Consider the following 18,736-nt stretch of genomic DNA (forward strand, 5'->3'; position numbering starts at 1 on the left):
TTTGTGGATTGTGCTTTTGGTTTCATATCATCCAGAATACAAGAAAACTTTGCCTTTGATTACCCTAAAAGACTCAAAGAATTTGTTATATGTTTTTCTACTAGTGTTATAGTTTAGGTTTTATATTTATATTTTTGGTTGGGTTTTATATTGATATATTTATTCATTTAGAGTTAATTTTTATATATAGTACAAGTTGTGGATTAAAGTTCTTTTGTTTTTTAAATATGGAAATCTAATTCTTCAAGTACTATTTGTTGAAAAGATTTTCTTTTTCCGTTGAATTAACTTTGAATCTTTGTCAAAAATCAATTGACCATAAATAGGATGGACTATTTTTGGATTCTCTTTGTTACATTTATTCCTAAGTATTTTCCAGATATTTCATTGTTAGTGTAAAGAAGCACTATAGATTTCTGTGTGTTGATTTTTTACCCTGCAACCCTACAGAATTTGTTTATTGGTTCTAACGGTTTCTGGTGGAGTGTTTAGGATCTTCTGTACATAAGATCATATCATCTGCAGAGACAGCTTTACTTCTTCCTTTTCGATTTGGATGTCTATTATTTCTTTCTCTTGCCTAATTGCTTTGGCTATGGCTTCCAGTATCATGCTGTGAATAGGAGTGGTGAGAGTGGGTACCCTTGTCATGATCTTAGAAGAAAAGCTCTGAACCTTTAGTATGATGTAGCTGTGGGGTTGTCCTATATGGCTTTTTTTTTAAAAATAAATTTATTTATTTATTTATTTATTTATGGCTGTGTTGGGTCTTTGTTTCTGCATGCAGGCTTTCTCTAGTTGTGGCGAGCGGGGGCCACTCCTCATCGCGGTGCGTGGGCCTCTCACCGTCGTGGGCTCGCTCGTTGTGGAGCACAGGCTCCAGACGCGCAGGCTCAGTAGCTGTGGCTCATGGGCCCAGTTGCTCCGCGGCATGTGAGATCCTCCCAGACCAGGGCTCGAACCCATGTCCCCTGCATTGGCAGGCAGATTCTTAACCACTGTGCCACCACGGAAGCCCCTATATGGCTTTTATTCTGTTGAGGTACATTCCTTCTATACCCAATTTTTTGAAGAGTTTTTATAATGCAGGGATGTTGTATTTTGTCAAATGCTTTTTCAGCATCTATTGAAATCATCATATAATTTTTATCTTTTATTCTATTAATGTGGTGTATTACACTTATTGATTTGCATATGCTGAACCATCCTTGCATCGAGGGGTAAATCCTATTAGGTCATAGTGTATGATCTTTTTAATGTGCTGTTGAATCTGGTTTGCTAATAATGAGTTTGGGAGTATTCCTTTTTCTTTAATTTTTGCAAGAGTTTGAGAAGAGCATTAATTCTTCTTTAAATGTTTGATTCACCAGTGAAATCATCTTTGTTGGGAGGTTTTTGTTTACTCATTCAGTCTCCTTACTTGTTATTGGTCTCTTCAGATTTTCTATTTCTTCATGATTCAATCTTGGTAGATGAATGTTTCTAGGAATTTATCCACTTCTGTGTTATTCAGTTTGTTGGCATATAATTAATCTTAGTAGTTCTACGATCCTTTGTATTTCTGTTATTATTTGTAATTTCTCTTTTTTCATTTATAATTTTATTTACATCTTCTCTCTTTTTTTCTTAGTAAGCTAAAAGTTTGTCAATTTAGCATATCTTTTAAAAAAACCTCTTGGTTTTAGTGATTCTTTTTGTTTCTATTTTTTTTTCTTTTCTGGTCTCTCATTTATTTCTGCTCTGCTCTTGGTTATTTCCTTCTTTCTGCTAACTTGAGCTTAGTTTGTTCTTTTTCTAGTTCCTTTAGGGGTAAAGTTAAGTTGTTTATTGGAGAGCTTTTTGTTTTCTTAATGTATGCATTTATCACTGTAAACTTCCTTCTCAGAAGTGCTTCTCCTGCATCTCATAAGTTTTGGTATGTTGAGTTTCCATTTTTGTTTGTTTCAAGATAGTTTTAAAATTCTCTTTTTATAGCTTCTTTGATCTATTGGTTGTTCAGGAGTCCGTTTTTTAATTTGCACGTATTGGTGTATTTTCCAACTTTCCTTCTGTTACTGCTTTCCAGTTTCATACCATTGTAGTTGGAAAAGATACTTGGTATGATTTCAGTCTTCTTAAATTAGCTAAGACTTGTTTTATGGCCTACCATACATCTGTCCTGGAGAATGTTCTTTGTGTGCTTGAGAACAATGTGTATTCTGGAAGGAATGCTCTGTATATGTATGTTAAGTATTAAAGTATACTTAAAGTATAGTTCATGTCCAATGTTTTCTTACTGATTTTCAGTCGGATAACCGATTGTTGAAAGTGCAGTACTGAAGTCCCCACTATTATTGAATTGTTGTCTGTTTTTCTCTTCAGATCTGTTAGTACAGTTGACCTTGAACCACATGGGTTTGAACTGCACAGGTCTACTTTTATGCAGATTTTTTTCAATAAATATACAATCAGCCCTCCATATCCACGGGTTCTGCATTCACAGATTCAAGCAAGCATGGATTGTGTACTAAGTTTGTAATCTGTGGTTGGTTGAATCTCTGGATGTGGAACCCATGAGTACAGAGAGCCAACCAGGGGACTGGGCATACTCGGATTTTGGTTTCTGAGATGAGTCCTAGAACCAATCTCCCATGGATACCGAGGGACGACTGTATTTGTTTATTATATTTAGGTGTTCCAATGTTGGGTATATATATATTTATGATTGTTATATCCTCTTGATGAATTTACCCATCTATCATGGGTAAATTTATCTCTTGTTGCTGCTTTTGAGTTAAAGTCTATTTCATCTAAGTATAGCTACCCTATACCCTAAGTATAGCTCTCTTTTTGTGTTCTTAAATCTTAAGTGTGTCTTTTGTAGGCAGCATAGAGTTGTGTATTGTATTTTTTAAAATCCATTTGGCTACTCTGTGTCTTTTGTTTGGAGAATTTGATCCATTTACATTTATTTATTTATTTTTAAAAATTAATTAATTAATTAATTAATTAATTAATTTATTGCTGCGTTGGGTCTTCGTTGCTGTGCGCGGGCTTTCTCTAGTTGCGGTGAGCAGGGGCTACTCTTTGTTGCGGTGCGTGGGCTTCTCACTGCGGTGGCTTCTCTTGTTGTGGAGCGCAGGCTCTAGGTGTGCGGGCTTCAGTAGCTGTGGCTCGAAGGCTCTAGAGTGCAGGCTCAGTAGTTGTGGCACATGGGCTTAGTTGCTCCGCAGCATGTGGGATCTTCCCGGACCAGGGCTCGAACCCGTGTCTCCTGCATTGGCAGGTGGATTCTTAACCACTGCGCCACCAGGGAAGCCCCTCCATTTACATTTAGAATGATTATTAATAGGACTGGACTTACCAGTGCCATCCAGTGTGTCCACTCTTGGATATTTTTGCTCAAACACTGTGCTGGAACTTCTCCACTGAACTCCTAGACTTCCACAAAGGCTTTCTTTTCTGTGGGTGATTGTCTAAGTCGGTGTTCACCAGGGCCTCCTGGACCTTGGCTGAGAGGAGCTGGAGCCCATTCCTGGGCCACTTCAGGGTCCACAGCTGGGATCGAGGTCTGTATGCCTATTTCCTGACTCACAGGTTGACAAGACTTCTCCTGGGTCCCTGGAGTGTGATGCTGAATCTCACAGCTCCCACAGAAGGCACTTTTATCTGTGGTTGGATGCCAAATTGTTTTTGTTGAGGGGGGGCATACAGTCAAGTGATGTCTTACTCGGCCATGTTCCTGACATCATTCTCCCCCAGGCAACATGTTTTTTTTAATGATTTGAATCCTTTTAAATATAGTGATATCAAGATATGGTCTGTCTTGGCAAATGTTCTATGTGTATTTGAAACAAATGTGTATTTTGCTGTTTGGTTAACTGTCATATAAATGTCAATTAGGTCAAGTTAGTTTATGGTGTTGTTCAGGTCTTCTGTATTCTTACTAAGTGTTCTGAGTACTTGTTCTGTCAATTATTGAGAGAGGGGTGATATTGACTGTAATTGTGGAATCATCTACTGTTGGCCCTTGAACAACATGGGTTTGAACTGTGTGGGTCCACTTATAATGTGGATAGTTTTCAATAGCAAATACTATAGTACTACATGATTCTTGGTTGGTTAAATCTGTGGAAGCAGAGGAACCACGGATACAGAAGGCTGACTATAGGTTATATGTGGATTAACCCCTGTGTTGTTCAACGGTCAAGCATATTTCTGTTTGCTAGTCTATCAATTTTTGCTTAATGTATTTGATAGATCTGTTATTAGTTGCATAGATATTTAAGACTGGTATGTTCTCTTGATGAATTGATTCCTTTATGATTGTGAAATGACTCTTTTTGCCTCTAATAATATTTTTTGCTCTGAAATCTATTTTGTCTAGTGTCAGTATAGCTACTTCGACTTTCTTTTGGTTAGTATTACTGTGGTAAGTATTTTTTTTCATCCTTTTACTTTTTAAAATCTTTTTTTATTGTGATAAAATATGCATAAGACTTTTTAAAGTGTACAGTTTTGTGGCATTAAGTACATTCACATTGTTGTGTCCATCCTTTTACTTTTAATTTGTTTCTTTATACTTGAGGTCAATATCTTATAGGCAGGATATAGTTGGATATTGATTTTTAGAATTTAATCTGACAGTCTCTTCTTTTTAACTGAATTGTTTAGACTATTTACATTAAATGTGATGTTTATATGGTTGGATTTAATTCTACCAGTTTACTTTTTGCCCTTTGTTCTCTTTTATTCTCTATTTCTGTCTTTTTGGTTTGATTTTTCATGATTCTGTTTTATCTCCCTTGTTGGCTAGTCTCCTATAACTCTTTGTTGTTATATTATGGTTGTTTTAGGGTTTCTAGTATCCATCTTTATCTTAATAGATTCTTCCTTGAAGTAGTACTATTGCACTTCGCATGTAGTTTAAGAATCTTACAATATACTTCCTCTCTGTTTTAACTGTTGTGTTATTGTTGTTATATGTTTCACTTCTACATATATTATAAACCCAGCAATGTACTATTATTTTTGCTTTAAATAGTTGTCTTTTATAAAGATTATATAGTAAGGAATAAAGTCTTTTCTATTTCAAATGTAGTTATTATGTGTGATGCTTTTTATTCCCCTGTGAAGACTCAGATTTATCTAGTATCATTTTCTTCCTACCTGATGGTCTTCCTTTATCATTTCTTACCATGAAGCACTGCTGGTGTTGAATTTCTACTTTTATATATCTGAAAAAGTATTTATTTTGCCTTTGTTTTTGGAAGATATTTTGGCTTGGGATAGAAACTTAGTTTGACAAATTTTTTTTTCTCTCAGTTATTTGAAAATGTTTCTTCACTATCTTTGGGTAACATGCTCTCCATGAGATATTTCATGTTATGATCTGTTCCTGTGTACTTACTATTTCTTTTTCTCTGACTGCTTTAAAGATTTTCTCTTTTTCACTGATTTTAAGTAATTTGATTATATGTGCCTTAGTGTTAGTTCCTCATTTTGTGTGTGTGTGTGTGTGTGTGTGTGTGTGTGTGTGTGTAGTTCTTTGAACAACTTGAATCTGTGGATTTATAGTTTTCATCAAATATGGAAAATTCTTGGCCAGTATTTTTCTTTCTCCCATTCTTTCTCCTTTTCTTTGATGACTCTAATCATATGTATTAAACTGCTTAAAGTCATCCCACAGCTTACTGATACTCTAATAATTATTTTTTGCCTGTGTTTCCTATTGGATAATTTCCACTGCTATGTCTTGTTTTCACTATTCTTTTCTTTTGTGATATCTAACCTGTTTTGAATCCTATTCAATATATTTATATTTCATCTCAGACATTGTGGTTTTCCTGTCTGGAAGTTTAATTTCTTTTTCTCTATTAACCATGTTCAGTCTTTTCCCAACTTCTTGTACTTATGAACTACAGTTATATCACTATTTTTAATGTACTTGTCTCCTAATTCTGTCATCTGTGCCATTTTGGGGTCGGTTCCAGTTGACTGATTTTTCTCTTCATTATCACTCATATTACCTTGCCTTATAGTCTTGTCTTCCTTTCCATGCCTTGTAGTTTTTGATTAGTTTGATCTTTTCAGTCTTACTCTTAAGCTGTTTAGAAAGGAATAGAGCAGTAGTCCAGGGCTAATTTTATACCACTATTGAGGCAAAATCCTCCTGAGAATTCTTCCTGATTTGTGGATTATGAGTTTTTTTTTTACTCTAACTGGATTTTTGGTCTACTACAGCATAGGCTCCCATTATTAAGAACTGAACAAGAAATGCTAAAAAAAAAAAATTCTTGAAAACGTTGTAGAGCTACCAAAGCAACCAGGACTTGAGAGTCCAAAAGTAGTGGTTATAAGCATTGGTTTTAAATTTAAAAAATAGAATTGATTTTAATTAAAATTACTTAAAATGTTTACATTTACATGTGTTTTTTTAAAGTGAAAGATTGAACACTTCTTGAAAGATCAGATTTCTCTTGTTTCAGGGTTGTGTGGTGGAGTGTAGTGGGAATGACCTTTATACTTAGGGAATGAGATTATGAGTTGTGACCAGTAGTGTAATTTTTTGCCAGTCACTTTGTATCTCTGGATGGGCCTTTGTTTCTTCATCTGTTCTAATATTTCACAATAATTTTAATTTTTATCACCAGTGTAGTTAATCGAGGCATTTTATATATATAAAGTTTTATGGAGAGTTTTTATACAGTTCTGCTGTAGTTCACCCAGGGAAATTAATGTCTGAATTTCTTATGTATATGGCATAAAGTATAATTTGATGGGTTACACATAGGATTGCTTATAAATAATTCACAACTAATAAATAAAACTGTCCTTTTCAGACATGGGTAAATAATAGTAGCAAGTGGTTGCCAAAGTGTATTGAGGGTTTTTTAATGTGCTTGGCAATGTTCTTAGATCTCTACATATACTACTTCATTTATACGTCACAGGGAGATACACCAGTCCCAAATCATATATGTACGCTGGAAGTACTGGTGTTAGAACTAACAGTTAGGCTTCTTAGATGCTCATGCTTTGTTATAGACCCCTTCCTCCATTTGCATGCCATTTGCTTAATATCTGCATAGTTTATAGTTTATAAAATGCACTAATATATATGATTAATTTTATTTCATCTTCACAACACCCTGTGAAACAGGGTTTTACAGATGAGTAAAGTGAGGTTTGGAGAGGTTGATTCAGGTGTGGTACCACATCTAGGAAGTGATAGAGTCGGGATACAAATTCTACTCTTCCCTCCAAATTCTGTTTATTTTTACCGTGCCGTATTTTCAGTGAGTAAAAGAAAGCAAATGCTCTTTGTTGAGATACTTTTTTTTCTTTTTAAAAGCAAATATGGAATATGGGTATATGAAATATTTATTTATACTTCTTTTGGCTTAGCTACTTCTCACTCATCTTTCTGGTATTAGTTTTGATGTGTCTTCCTTGGGGAGATTTTCCTTACTTATGCTCTGCCCAAGGACTAGGTCAGTTTTCCTACTTATTATTTGAAACCCTCAGAAGATCAGGTGCTTATTTTTATATTGAACATTCATAAGCCTTTATTTGTGATTGTATTTTGAAGACTCAGACAAAATTAATTTTTTACTGAACCTGACAAAGTATGATTCATAGTTTAAAAATTCTGTGGAAAATGAAAAATGGATAAAGAATAAGGGCTGTTAGCATAATCTGACGAGGCTGAAGAGACAGCAGTGGGATGGAAAATACACTTCATCTGTGAAAGATACACCTTCACATTATGTCATGATCCAGCTAACCTTTTTAGGTAATAACTGTAAGATTCGCAAACTATATGTCTATTTGACGAGATACGGAAGCTCAGATACAACTTAACTTTTCACAGTGAGTCAGAAGCTTATTAGGGTTAAAGTTTCTGACATCCAACCTTCATGGTTTTGAGTTGCAGTGTGTTTTACTTAAGGCCTTGTGTCTGTGTACCCTTTCCTTGCAGGAGCTACGGAGGTGGTTGTAGCCCTCCTGGAGGGGTCTTCAGTGCTCCTCCTGCAGGTGGGAGAGCCGAGGCTTTGCACTCCCTCTGGCTTTCTGTGTGGCATGTGTGAACAGCTTGATGTATTTGACACCAGGGTGACAGCAAAGAAGCTGTGAGCAGAGCAGTGTGCTGTAGGGCCCAGCTGTGTGGATTTATCTGCATCTCAGGCGGAGGAGCAGCAGTTAGCCAGATCTGACAGTCAAACATGAGCGCCTTCTGCCTCCACTCCAGAGTGCATTTGAATGTCGTGTGTGTTTACTGACTGCTTGACATTTGACACAAAGAAATTGTCAGAGCTGTTTCTCTTCCCCCTCTTCACTCTTTACTGCGCTAGTCTACAAGTCTACCCCCGAAATACTTTATCATGCATCACAAAAGTATGCATTTCTAATGTAAAGCCCAAAATCATGTCATGTCATCTTCATCTTTGTATTGAATTCCACGTGAAGAATTAATAGGTAATATACTTGAGTTGATAATTGGTAATATGTTGAATAGGCGATATGTTTACAGAGTTCAAAAATCAAAACAATACAAAAAGAAATACTTTGTATAGTCTTACTCCATCCCTGGCCCCTTCTAGTTGTTTCCCACCTCTGCCCCTGAGAGAGAACCACTTGAGTAGTTTGTCACATGTCCTTTATGTTTCTTTATGCAAATACAAGCAGATATTCTTTCCCTTGCCTTTCACTTCCCCATGCGTCCTGGAGAGCTCTTTGTTTCACTAAAGGGAACCTCCTCATTCTTGTTTACTGTTGCTTTGTATTTCATTGCGTGGATGTACCAGCATTTATTTAACCATCCTCTGTGGATGGACACTGGCACTGTTTCTAATCTTTTTTTTTAGTTGGGATATAATTCACACACCATAAAATTCAGCCTTTTAAGTATGCAACAAAGTGGTTTTTAATATGTTTCCAAGCTTCTGGTCTGCAAATAGTGGTCCAGTGAGTAAACTTGTACATACATTCTTCAGAACATGGTACAAGTAAGAAATTAAAATCCTTAGAAGTAGGATTTGGGGATCAAAGGGAATGCATTTGAATTTCGATAGGAGTTGTCAGTTGCCCTGCATCGGAATTATACCCTTGTGCACTCCTGAGTATGAGAGGGCTTGTTTCTCTATAGTTATGCTCAAAGTGGCTATGCCTTTTTATAAAGCAATCTTAATTTTTAAGAAATGTGTGATGTTCGTGAACTACCAGTTTAATCTAATAATCATTCCTGATTGACTTCACCAAGGCAAATATGACCAAAGGTTCTTTTTAAGTTGATAAATAGTGCTATTTATAATTGATCTCATTAGTTAATCAGTAGAATTACAGGTTGTGAATGTTGATGTACAGAGCAGATTTCATCTGTGTGGCCTTAAGTTGAGTGATTTCCTGACCCCATTCTCTCCTGTCATAGAGATATAACAATGCTCACAGTATTAAAATTAAAATTCCCAGTGGAAAAAGACCACTTATATTCTCTTGCTCTATGGTAGGAACATTCTTGTAGAATTTTATCCTTTTGGATACCTGCACGCCAGTGTTCATAGCAGCACTATTTACAATAACAAGACATGGAAGCAACTTAAGTGTCCATCAACAGATGAATGGATAAAGAAAATGTGGTGTATATATATATACATATATATATATATATATGTATATATATATATATATATACACATATACACACACACAATGGATTATTACTTAGCTGTAAGAAAAGAATGAAATAATGCCATTTGCAGCAGCACGGATGGACCTAGTAATTGTCATACTAAGTGAAGTCAGACAGAGAAAGACAAACATCATATGATATCACTTAGATGTGGAATCTTAAAAAAATAATATAAATGAACTTATTTACAAGTAGAAATAGACTCACAGTCATAGAAAACAAACTTATGGTTACCAAAGGGGAAAGGGAGGAGGAGGGATAAATTTGGAATTTGAGATTAACAGATACAGACTACTATATATATAAAAAAGAATTTTATCCTCTTGATACAGCCTTCCAGGTTATAATGTTTTCTGTCTGTCTGATGCACTGGACCTCAACTGAGCTGAGAAGTGGTGGTTTTTATAATAATTTTACTGAAATATTTATCATAAGTGGAATTTCAGCCTCCAGTGGTGCTTGTTCATCTTTGGGACAGGTCTCTTGATGTTTAATCTGGTCAAGGTGGAATATGTAATTCCTAATAGAAATCTGTACCTTTGTGTTCCCTCTTATATGCAGATTAGCTTTATGGACTCTCCTGAAGAGATTTTAAGGTGGTATTTGTAAGGTGGAGCCATCTCAAGGTCTGAGATATCATGTGCATTTTAATTGTTCAAGCCTTTAACATTTTTTTAAACATTAAAACTTTTTTGGGGGCGTGTAAGTGTTCTGTCTATAGAAAGGACTGGTAAAAGATTCATAGGAAAATGCAGGCTTTCCTGAGCCTGAAGTGGAAATTGAGGTATAGGTTTTGTTTAAGTTCGTGATGGAGTGCATAAATGTGCAAGTATAGGCATGAAAACATCATTAGTTCTTTCTGTGTCCCAAATAATGGCTAATGTGGAAAACAGATAAACCTCTTAACCAATGATTTATATAAACCAATGATTTGTGTTAGTATTATAGGTCCTTTGTAAAGGAAAACTCTTCATAGTTTAACTGGTAAGCCAGTCTTATCATTACAGATGGGAAAGTACCTTTTAGACAAAGCAGAAAGCTTTAATTATATAAACAGACTAGAATTTTGCATAAGAGTAAAGTTTACTCTTTTGCCTCTCTTAGGTCAACTGGTTGCTATTTTTCTATTCCCTCTTTTCTTTATTCACTTTGGATAATTATACAAAAGATCCAGAAAGGACTTGAGTTCTACCTGAAGGAGTATTTGTTCTGGACTACTCTGTGATGGGTTAGTGTGAGAAGGCTGCCCAGAGATGGGAGAGGATGATTCTCAGGGCCACCATGTCTGGTTGAGCAGGTTGTTCACTGCATAAAGACGGTGCCCATTGGGACAGGTTAGGGCTAAAATCCAGTTTGTGTTCTCCAAGTCATGCTGTAGGGAGTAGGGGGGCATCAACCCAGGGTAAGGCACACCATTTTCTAATTCTTATAAAAGTGCCTTAGTGGCTGTCAACAGCGTGAGTAACGCGTTGCAGTTTTATTTGTTTCTGCCTTTTCTGTTTTTTTTCTTTCAGAAAATTTCTATAGTATATAGATGATTTCTATGTGTATGTGTGTCTGTGTACACACATATATATATATGCTATTTATATGCCACATACACACACACACATATCACATATGCTTGAATATAAGGTTAGATATTCTTTGAAAAAAATCCCTCATAAGGAGGGTGTCATCTTGTATGTATTTGGTTCCTTATAAAGTACTTTATAATGCGGGGTCCTCTCTTAGTTACCTTGTTTGAACAGCACGGGTACTATTTGGAAGACATAGTAGCTTGAAATGGCCTCAGACAACACTAGTGTGGGTGCTTGAAAAGATTTCTTTATCAAATTGGAGAAGAAGAGAAGCAAAGATATTCAAGATACATTTAGTAATTATTCTAGGGATGAAAGATCACTTTTAAAAAGTAATGTGTAGGTGGATATGATCTCAAATAAATATATACAGGATGAATAAATTCTCCAAATACCCTGACGTTATGTAAATGGATACTTGTGGCTTGGTTGGAGAGTTTCAGTGATAGTAAGGATTCGAAAACTGCTGTGTCTCAAGCAGATTATACAGACAGGAAGATTTGTTCTGGAAAACTGATTGGATAACTCAATTTGAGTTTGATTGGATAACTCAAAAGGTGACTCTAGCGATGAAGAAAAAGACCCTGATGTTAAAGATACACGTCAAGAGTGAAGCAAATTGCTTCCCGAAATGTGAGAGTGAATAAAATGATTATGTCTAAGTTAATGTTTTATATGATGTATAATTTAAATGCATGTAATTAAATTAATACCTTTTATAATTGACTTTTGACTAATTTCTCTCTCGAAAAGTTTCTACATTCAAGTTGGCTAAATTTTGGAGGGTAGTCTCTTATGGGAAAAAATAAGGGATTGTCTTATGTTTTGGGTCAGTTTATATTCAGTCACCTGTAATCATTATTATTTTTAAACAGAAACTGAGGCTTCTTGAAGAGCTGGAAGACACTTGGCTTCCTTTTCTGACCCCCAAAGATGATGAATTCTATCAGCAGGTAAGGTCTTTTAATATTTGTCAATTTGCACTGGTTTTTTCCTGCTCTACCTTGTTTTACCTATGAAGTCCACTGTGGTCTAGAGAGGTTAAATGAGAGGTGAAGTGGTCTGAGTTGGTCATCCAGTGTCTCCTCACCCCCAGAATATATAAATTCCTGCACCATCTGCTTTCTGCTCTGAACTTAGTGCTTTAGCATAGTCGACTGTCTTTTCTTCCCCAAGCATTCTGAGTTCTTCCTCACTCCTTGCCTCCTCTCCTTCTGTTTCTTCTGCATAGAATATTCTTTTGCCCCTTATCCTGTTGCCAGATGACTAATTTTTCAAGACTTCACTTAAACATCGCCTCCTTTGTGAAAGTTTCTTTACTTACCTTACCTATTAATAGAATTGATTGCACTCTCCACTGTGCTCCTTGTACCTTATAAATAACTTGATTGTACCTATCACATTGTATTGCAGTTGTGCGATTCTGTGTCTCTCCCCCTGAATTAGTCAGCACTCTTTCAATTACAAGTGACAAAATCACAAACAAATTCATTGTGACAAAAAAGGGAATTTATTGGCTTACTTAACTTAGATGTCAAGGAGTACATGGCCGAATCCAGTTTCTCTAAAGATGTCATCTGATCACTGTTTTTCTGTTTCTTGGCTTGGCTTTTTTCTGTGTGGCTTCATGCTAGATAGGCTCTCCCCTGATAGTACAGGAGGACTCTGACAGCCCAGGGGGTATGTGGTCTTAAGCACATAGGATCTTAGAAGAAGGCGGTGATTTCTTTTCTCCTGGTCTGTCTGATTCCCCCAGTAATGGTCTCGTTGGCCTGGTTAGAGGCATGCGCCTATCGCTGAATCGGTCATTGTGTTCAGGGGAGCGAGATGCTCCTGTTTGCCTGGCCTAGTTTCTGCACCCACTCTTGGCGTAGGGTTGGAGTATGACCATTCCCACTCACATTGCATGGAGTGTGAGTCAGAGGTGGATGGTTTTCCCAAAGGAAAATTGGAGCCCCGTTCCAAAGAAGGGAAGAAAGGCATGCTGAGCAGTAAAAATAGTACCTTTTCATCTCTTCTTTCCTACTAGAATGTTAGCTCTTGGGGTATAAGAATTGGGCCACATCAGCTTGGTTTCTCCAGCACCTAGCATATGCTTGTCATGCATATAGCTGATTCTCAGTAACCATGGAAAGAAGAGAGGAAAGAATGAGTTTACCCATCTAGAATCCCAGGTCTCCCGTGCATTCTCAGTTCCAGGACATCATCTGTCATCTCCATTGTCATTAGAACTTCAATGCCTTTCACCTGGTCAGCCCTTTTATGGTTTGCTCTAGTTTTCTTTGCCCCTCTTTCTTAATCCTTAAAGCTGTAGTAGACTTTTTTTTTTTTTTTTTTTTAAAACCAAAACATAAATCCAAGCATGTCAACCTTCTGCTTCAAATCCCACAGTGGCTGTCTGTTGCCCGGCTCCTGCATTTCCAGCCTCGTCTTCCCCATTTTTTTACCTTTTTACCCACACTGGGTTTTGGCAGTAGCTCAGACTAGCTGTGCAGTATTATATTTTGGGTCTTCCTGCTACATCCTTTCCATCTTCCTTCCTTCGTGAACTTCTGTGTTACCTGTTATTAGTAACAGCTCACGTGTTGTCTCCTGTAGGATGCTTCCCTGACACATCTATAGCCCAGAGGTTGTCTCTGCTCCCTCTTGTGTGCACTTGTAGTACTTCATGTGTACCTTAATTATCTCGGGTTATTGTAATGATTTCTTTATATGCTCCTGTCCCTCATTCTCTGTACTGTATATAGGGCCTGGCACCTAGTAGGTATTTAATTAGTTTGCTTGAATGGATGAATGAATTAATGTATGCATTAGCTCATTTAAAAAGCAAGACATATAATAATATCTGGTGTGATTTTAATTTTGTTTTACACACAAATACTCCTCCCCAGGGAGGTGGCCTCTAGAACAATCTGCGGGACTGATACGGAAATGTTATATCCCAGACTGGTAGACTTTTCTCTTTTGAGCTTTTCTAGTTTTCCACATTATCTAAATGAACATGTATTCTTTTGTAATCAGGAAAAAAATAATTTTAAAAAGTATCCTTAAAACAGGTAAACCCCCCAAATGTAATCAGTTCTTAAGTCCTTGCTACTATTTTCATAGATAGGAGCTTTCTGGTACATGATAATGCACATTATTATAAAGCAACTTCTGAGCCTTTTTAGCTTTTGTATGGTGAAAGTAGTGCATGAAGAATTAAACACCAAGGAGCCCAGGTGCTGTGAGCCAGCCATACGCTGAGCCACAAAAGGAGACGCCAAGGCAAACAGAACAACTATCAAGGCTTCACTTTTTAGAAAAATTTTGAATCTTATTTTATTTATTTTTTTATACAGCAGGTTCTTAATTAGTTATCCATTTTATACATATTAATGTGTATATGTCAATCCCAATCTCCCAATTCATCCCACCATCACCACCGCCCCGCCACTTCCCCCCTTGGTGTCCATACGTTTGTTCTCTACATCTGTGTCTCTGCTTCTGCCTTGCAAACCAGTTCATCTGTACAGTTTTTCTAGGTTCCACATATATGCGTTAATATACATTTGTTTTTCTCTTTCTGACTTATTTCACTCTGTTTGACAGTCTCTAGGTCCATCCACATCTCTACAAATGACCCAATTCCATTCCTTTTTATGGCTGAGTAATATTCCATTGTATATATGTACCACATCTTCTTTATCCATTCATCTGTCAATGGGCATTTAGGTTGCTTCCATGACCTGGCTATTGTAAATAGTGCTGCAATGAACATTGTGGTACATGACTCTTTTTGAATTATGGTTTTCTCAGGATATGCCCAGTAGTGGGATTGCTGGGTCATATGGTAATTCTATTTTTAGTTTTTTAAGGAACCTCCATACTGTTCTCCATAGTGGCTGTATGAATTTACATTCCCACCAACAGTGCAAGAGGGTTCCCTTTTCTCCACACCCTCTCCAGCATTTGCTGTTTGTAGATTTTCTGATGATGCCCATTCTAACTGGTGTGAGGTGATACCTCATTGTAGTTTTGATTTGCATTTCTCTAATAATTCGTGATGTTGAGCAGCTTTTCATGTGTGTCTTGGCCATCTGTATGTCTTCTTTGGAGAAATGTCTATTTAGGTCTTCTGCCCATTTTTTGATTGGGTTGTTTGTTTTTTTAATATTGAGCTCCATGAGCTGTTTATACATTTTGGAGATTAATCCTTTGTCCATTGATTCGTTTGCCAATATTTTCTCCCACTCTGAGGGTTGTTTTTTCGTCGTTTGTAGTTTCCTTTGCTTTGCAAAAGCTTTTAAGTTTCATTAGGTCCCATTTGTTTATTTTTGTTTTTATTTCCATTACTCTAGGAGGTGGATCAAAAAAGATCTTGCTGTGACTTATGCCAAAGAGTGTTCTTCCTGTGTTTTCCTCTAAGAGTTTTATAGTGTCCAGTCTTACATTTAGGTCTGTAATCCATTTTGAGTTTATTTTCAAGGCTTCACTTTTATCTTGCTAATAAGACCCACAACAAACCTGATAACCAATATCTAATCACTTTAAGTGCACCTTATAATAAGGGAGTGCTTCAACCAAACCTTTGTAAAGTAAATCTGTTCTCTTAAAAGATGAAGTAAAAATACTTTTTAATGACATGAATAAATTAAAAGTTTAGACCTGACATTGGGTCCCTTAAACAGGTCCTAGCCGCAGGAGTGCCAACCCAGCTGCCAGTCATAAAAACAAGACTTTTTGCAGGGTCCATATTGGGTCTGTTTATTGACCCTTACGAGGTGCCAGGGGCTGTGCTGTGTTGGATGAAGGCTGTCACATTTCATCCTCACAGCAGCCTCATTCATTCATTCCACAAATATATATTCAGCAGCTACTCTTCTTCAGGCTCAGGGTGTTTAAGGTAGATACTGTCATTCCTATTTTACAAATCTGGCAGAGCTTGAGTTCAAGCCCATATTTTTTGACTCTGAAGACCGAGGCTCTTTCTCCTGTACCGCATGCTTCCCAGTATACCGTGCTCAAATTCACAGTGCCTTCAGAGAAGTTTTTTGGTTTCTTCTGATAAGGTCGTAGAGAAAACCAATGAAAGAAAACAACAACAGCAACAAACTCAAAGCAGAAGAGCAGAGAGGACCTCTGTTCGTTTACTATAGAGCACAAGGAAATGAATTACATAGAAAACAACCTCTGGATTCCAGATACAGGAGTGCTACCCCTCTTATCCTGAGACAGTGCCCCCCTCCTCAGCATTCCCCGTTTTGTGCTTTCCATCTGCCAGCTTGTCCTCACTGCTTTATATGTATTTGCTCATTCAAATCTTATCACAACCCTCTGAGGCAGGTTGTGTTTAAAACTCCGTTTTAGAGATGAGGCTCAGAGGCACCGAGAGGTTTAAAACTTTGTTCAAGATTTATAAGCACGAAGCGTCAAAGGCCAGGATCGAGGCTGTCTGGGTCCCGGGTCTGACTCCTAAGCGCTGTCCTACTGTATCTCTTGGTGCTTCTGGAATTGCTTTGATTTTATCCCGATGATCCCAAACCTCTGTGTCCATCCCTTTTCGCTCTTGTGACCTGTGGGGCTCCAATTCCAGCTGCCTGCTGGGTGGCTCTACCCAAAAGTCTTGCAGAGACATCTAACTCAGCGTGATCCATATGCATTCATTACTTACTTAATTCAGCAAATGTATTTAGCTCTCCCACTCTGTGCCAGGTAATGTTCTAGACATTAGAGATGAAGTTGTGAAAACCGACAAAAGATTCTTGCCTTCTTTGAGCTTATTTCTTGTGGAGTCTGGTAGGGTTGGGGGGTGGGAGGTAGGGAGGAGAGATTAAAGAAATAACTGAAAGATAAATATCTGAAGGGAAGACTGGTATGGAGATAAGTAAAGGAGGTAAGGGGGGTAGAGACTATAGGTGGGGGATTGCAACTGGGGCGGTCACAGAAGGTCTTCCTACAGTGACATTTGAATGAAGACCTTATGGAGGTGTGGGAGCAAGCCATGTAGATACTTGGCGGGAAGAATGTTCTGGACAGAGGGAACAGCAAAGCCTCTAAGATACGTTTGAGGGCAAGCAGCTGAGGCTGACACATCTGGAGGGAAGTGAGAGAGCTGGGGAGAGTAGAAGGAGATGAGATCGGAGAGCAGTGGCCCAACTCTACAGGAGCTTGCCGTCTACAGTGAGGACACTGGCTGTGACTGAGTGAGAGGAGAAGACGTGACAGGGTTTGGAGCACAAGTGCGACAGGATATGACTTACATTTTACAGGGATCCTGCCTTCCATTCATTCCCTTCTCTACTGACATCCCTGTTGTCCAGTTGTTCAGATCGGACCCTGGCTGTCCTCAGCTTCTCTCCATGGCTTCCCTAAGCCCTAAGTGGTTTCTTCTTTTCCAGTCCCACCGACACTGTATGAAATCAGGTCCTCATCTGTCATCTTCCACAAGCACAGTTTTAAGAGTCTCCTAGTTGGTGTTCCTTGTGCCCGCCCCAATGCCATCAGAATTGTGTTCCGATAAATATGGCAGACTTGTCACTCCTTGCTTTGTAAGTTTTGTTGGGTCTCTCTTGCCTCTGAGGTCAAGTTCAAACTCCTCTGCATACCCTACAAGGCCATTGACTGTATGGCCCCAAACAATCTCCCTGGTCTAGTCTCCACCCCATTGCCTGACATAGTGTCCAGCCTCAAACTCCTGTCATACAGAGTTTCTCACTACACCTTGGCTTTGCTGTGCCTGTCATCCTTTCATGCCCTTGTACCTGTTGTCCCCTGGGTCTAGAGTACCCACATCCCCTTTTTTGTCTGGTGAGTATCTACTCATCCTTAAAGACTTTGTTTAAATACAGTCCCTTCTGTGATGATACCAGGAAGTCCCACTTGTGTAACTTTCAGAATATATTAAAAATTGGAACGCTTCTCACTACCTCTGCCGTGTGCACCGTGGCCAAAGCTACCACCATCTCTTTCTCAAATGGTTGCCATGCCTAACTTCTTCTCCTGCTCCCACCTCCAGACTGTTTTAACATAGCATCAGTAGTAGTGTTCTTCTTAAAACATATATCAGCTCACTAGACTTGCTCAAAGCCCTTCAGTGGCTTCCCTTCTTTGCAGAGTAAAAGCCTAGGCCCTGACAGTCACTTACAAAGCAGGGCAAGATCTGGCTCCTGACTGCTTCTCTTCTCTCATTTCCTGCTTCTCCCCACCTCCTCCTCTTCCCACTCTGGCATTCTTGTTCTTCCTGGAATCAACCAAGCACACTCTTGCCCCAAGGCCTTTGCACTTAATGTTCCCTCAGCCTGGAACTCTCTTCCCCCCAGGTATCTGCAGGGCTTGTGTGCTCATTTCTTGCCTTTCTCAGCTCAGATGTCACCTCATCAGAGGCCTTCTCTGCCCATCCTGTGTAAAATAGCGACAATCACCCCTGGCACTCCTATCTTACTTACTTGGGTTTGTTTTTCTCCATAGCACATATCACAATCTAAAATACATCAATACACAGTAA

General features: G+C 38.1%; 1 protein-coding gene across 4 annotated transcripts in view; it reads left to right on the plus strand.

The window, feature by feature from the left end:
* FTO (FTO alpha-ketoglutarate dependent dioxygenase) overlaps positions 1-18,736 on the plus strand; it is a 371,417-nt gene that overhangs the window by 82,598 nt on the left and 270,083 nt on the right. For all 4 annotated transcript variants that reach the window (XM_082438911.1, XM_082438910.1, XM_082438909.1 and 1 more), the window contains exon 2: positions 12,126-12,203. In XM_082438911.1, the coding sequence (XP_082295037.1) occupies positions 12,126-12,203 (78 nt within the window). The remainder of the gene's footprint in view (positions 1-12,125; positions 12,204-18,736) is intronic.

This window comes from Balaenoptera physalus (genome assembly GCF_965194825.1).
Source record: "Balaenoptera physalus genome assembly, chromosome: 19".
Classification (NCBI taxonomy): domain Eukaryota; kingdom Metazoa; phylum Chordata; class Mammalia; order Artiodactyla; family Balaenopteridae; genus Balaenoptera; species Balaenoptera physalus.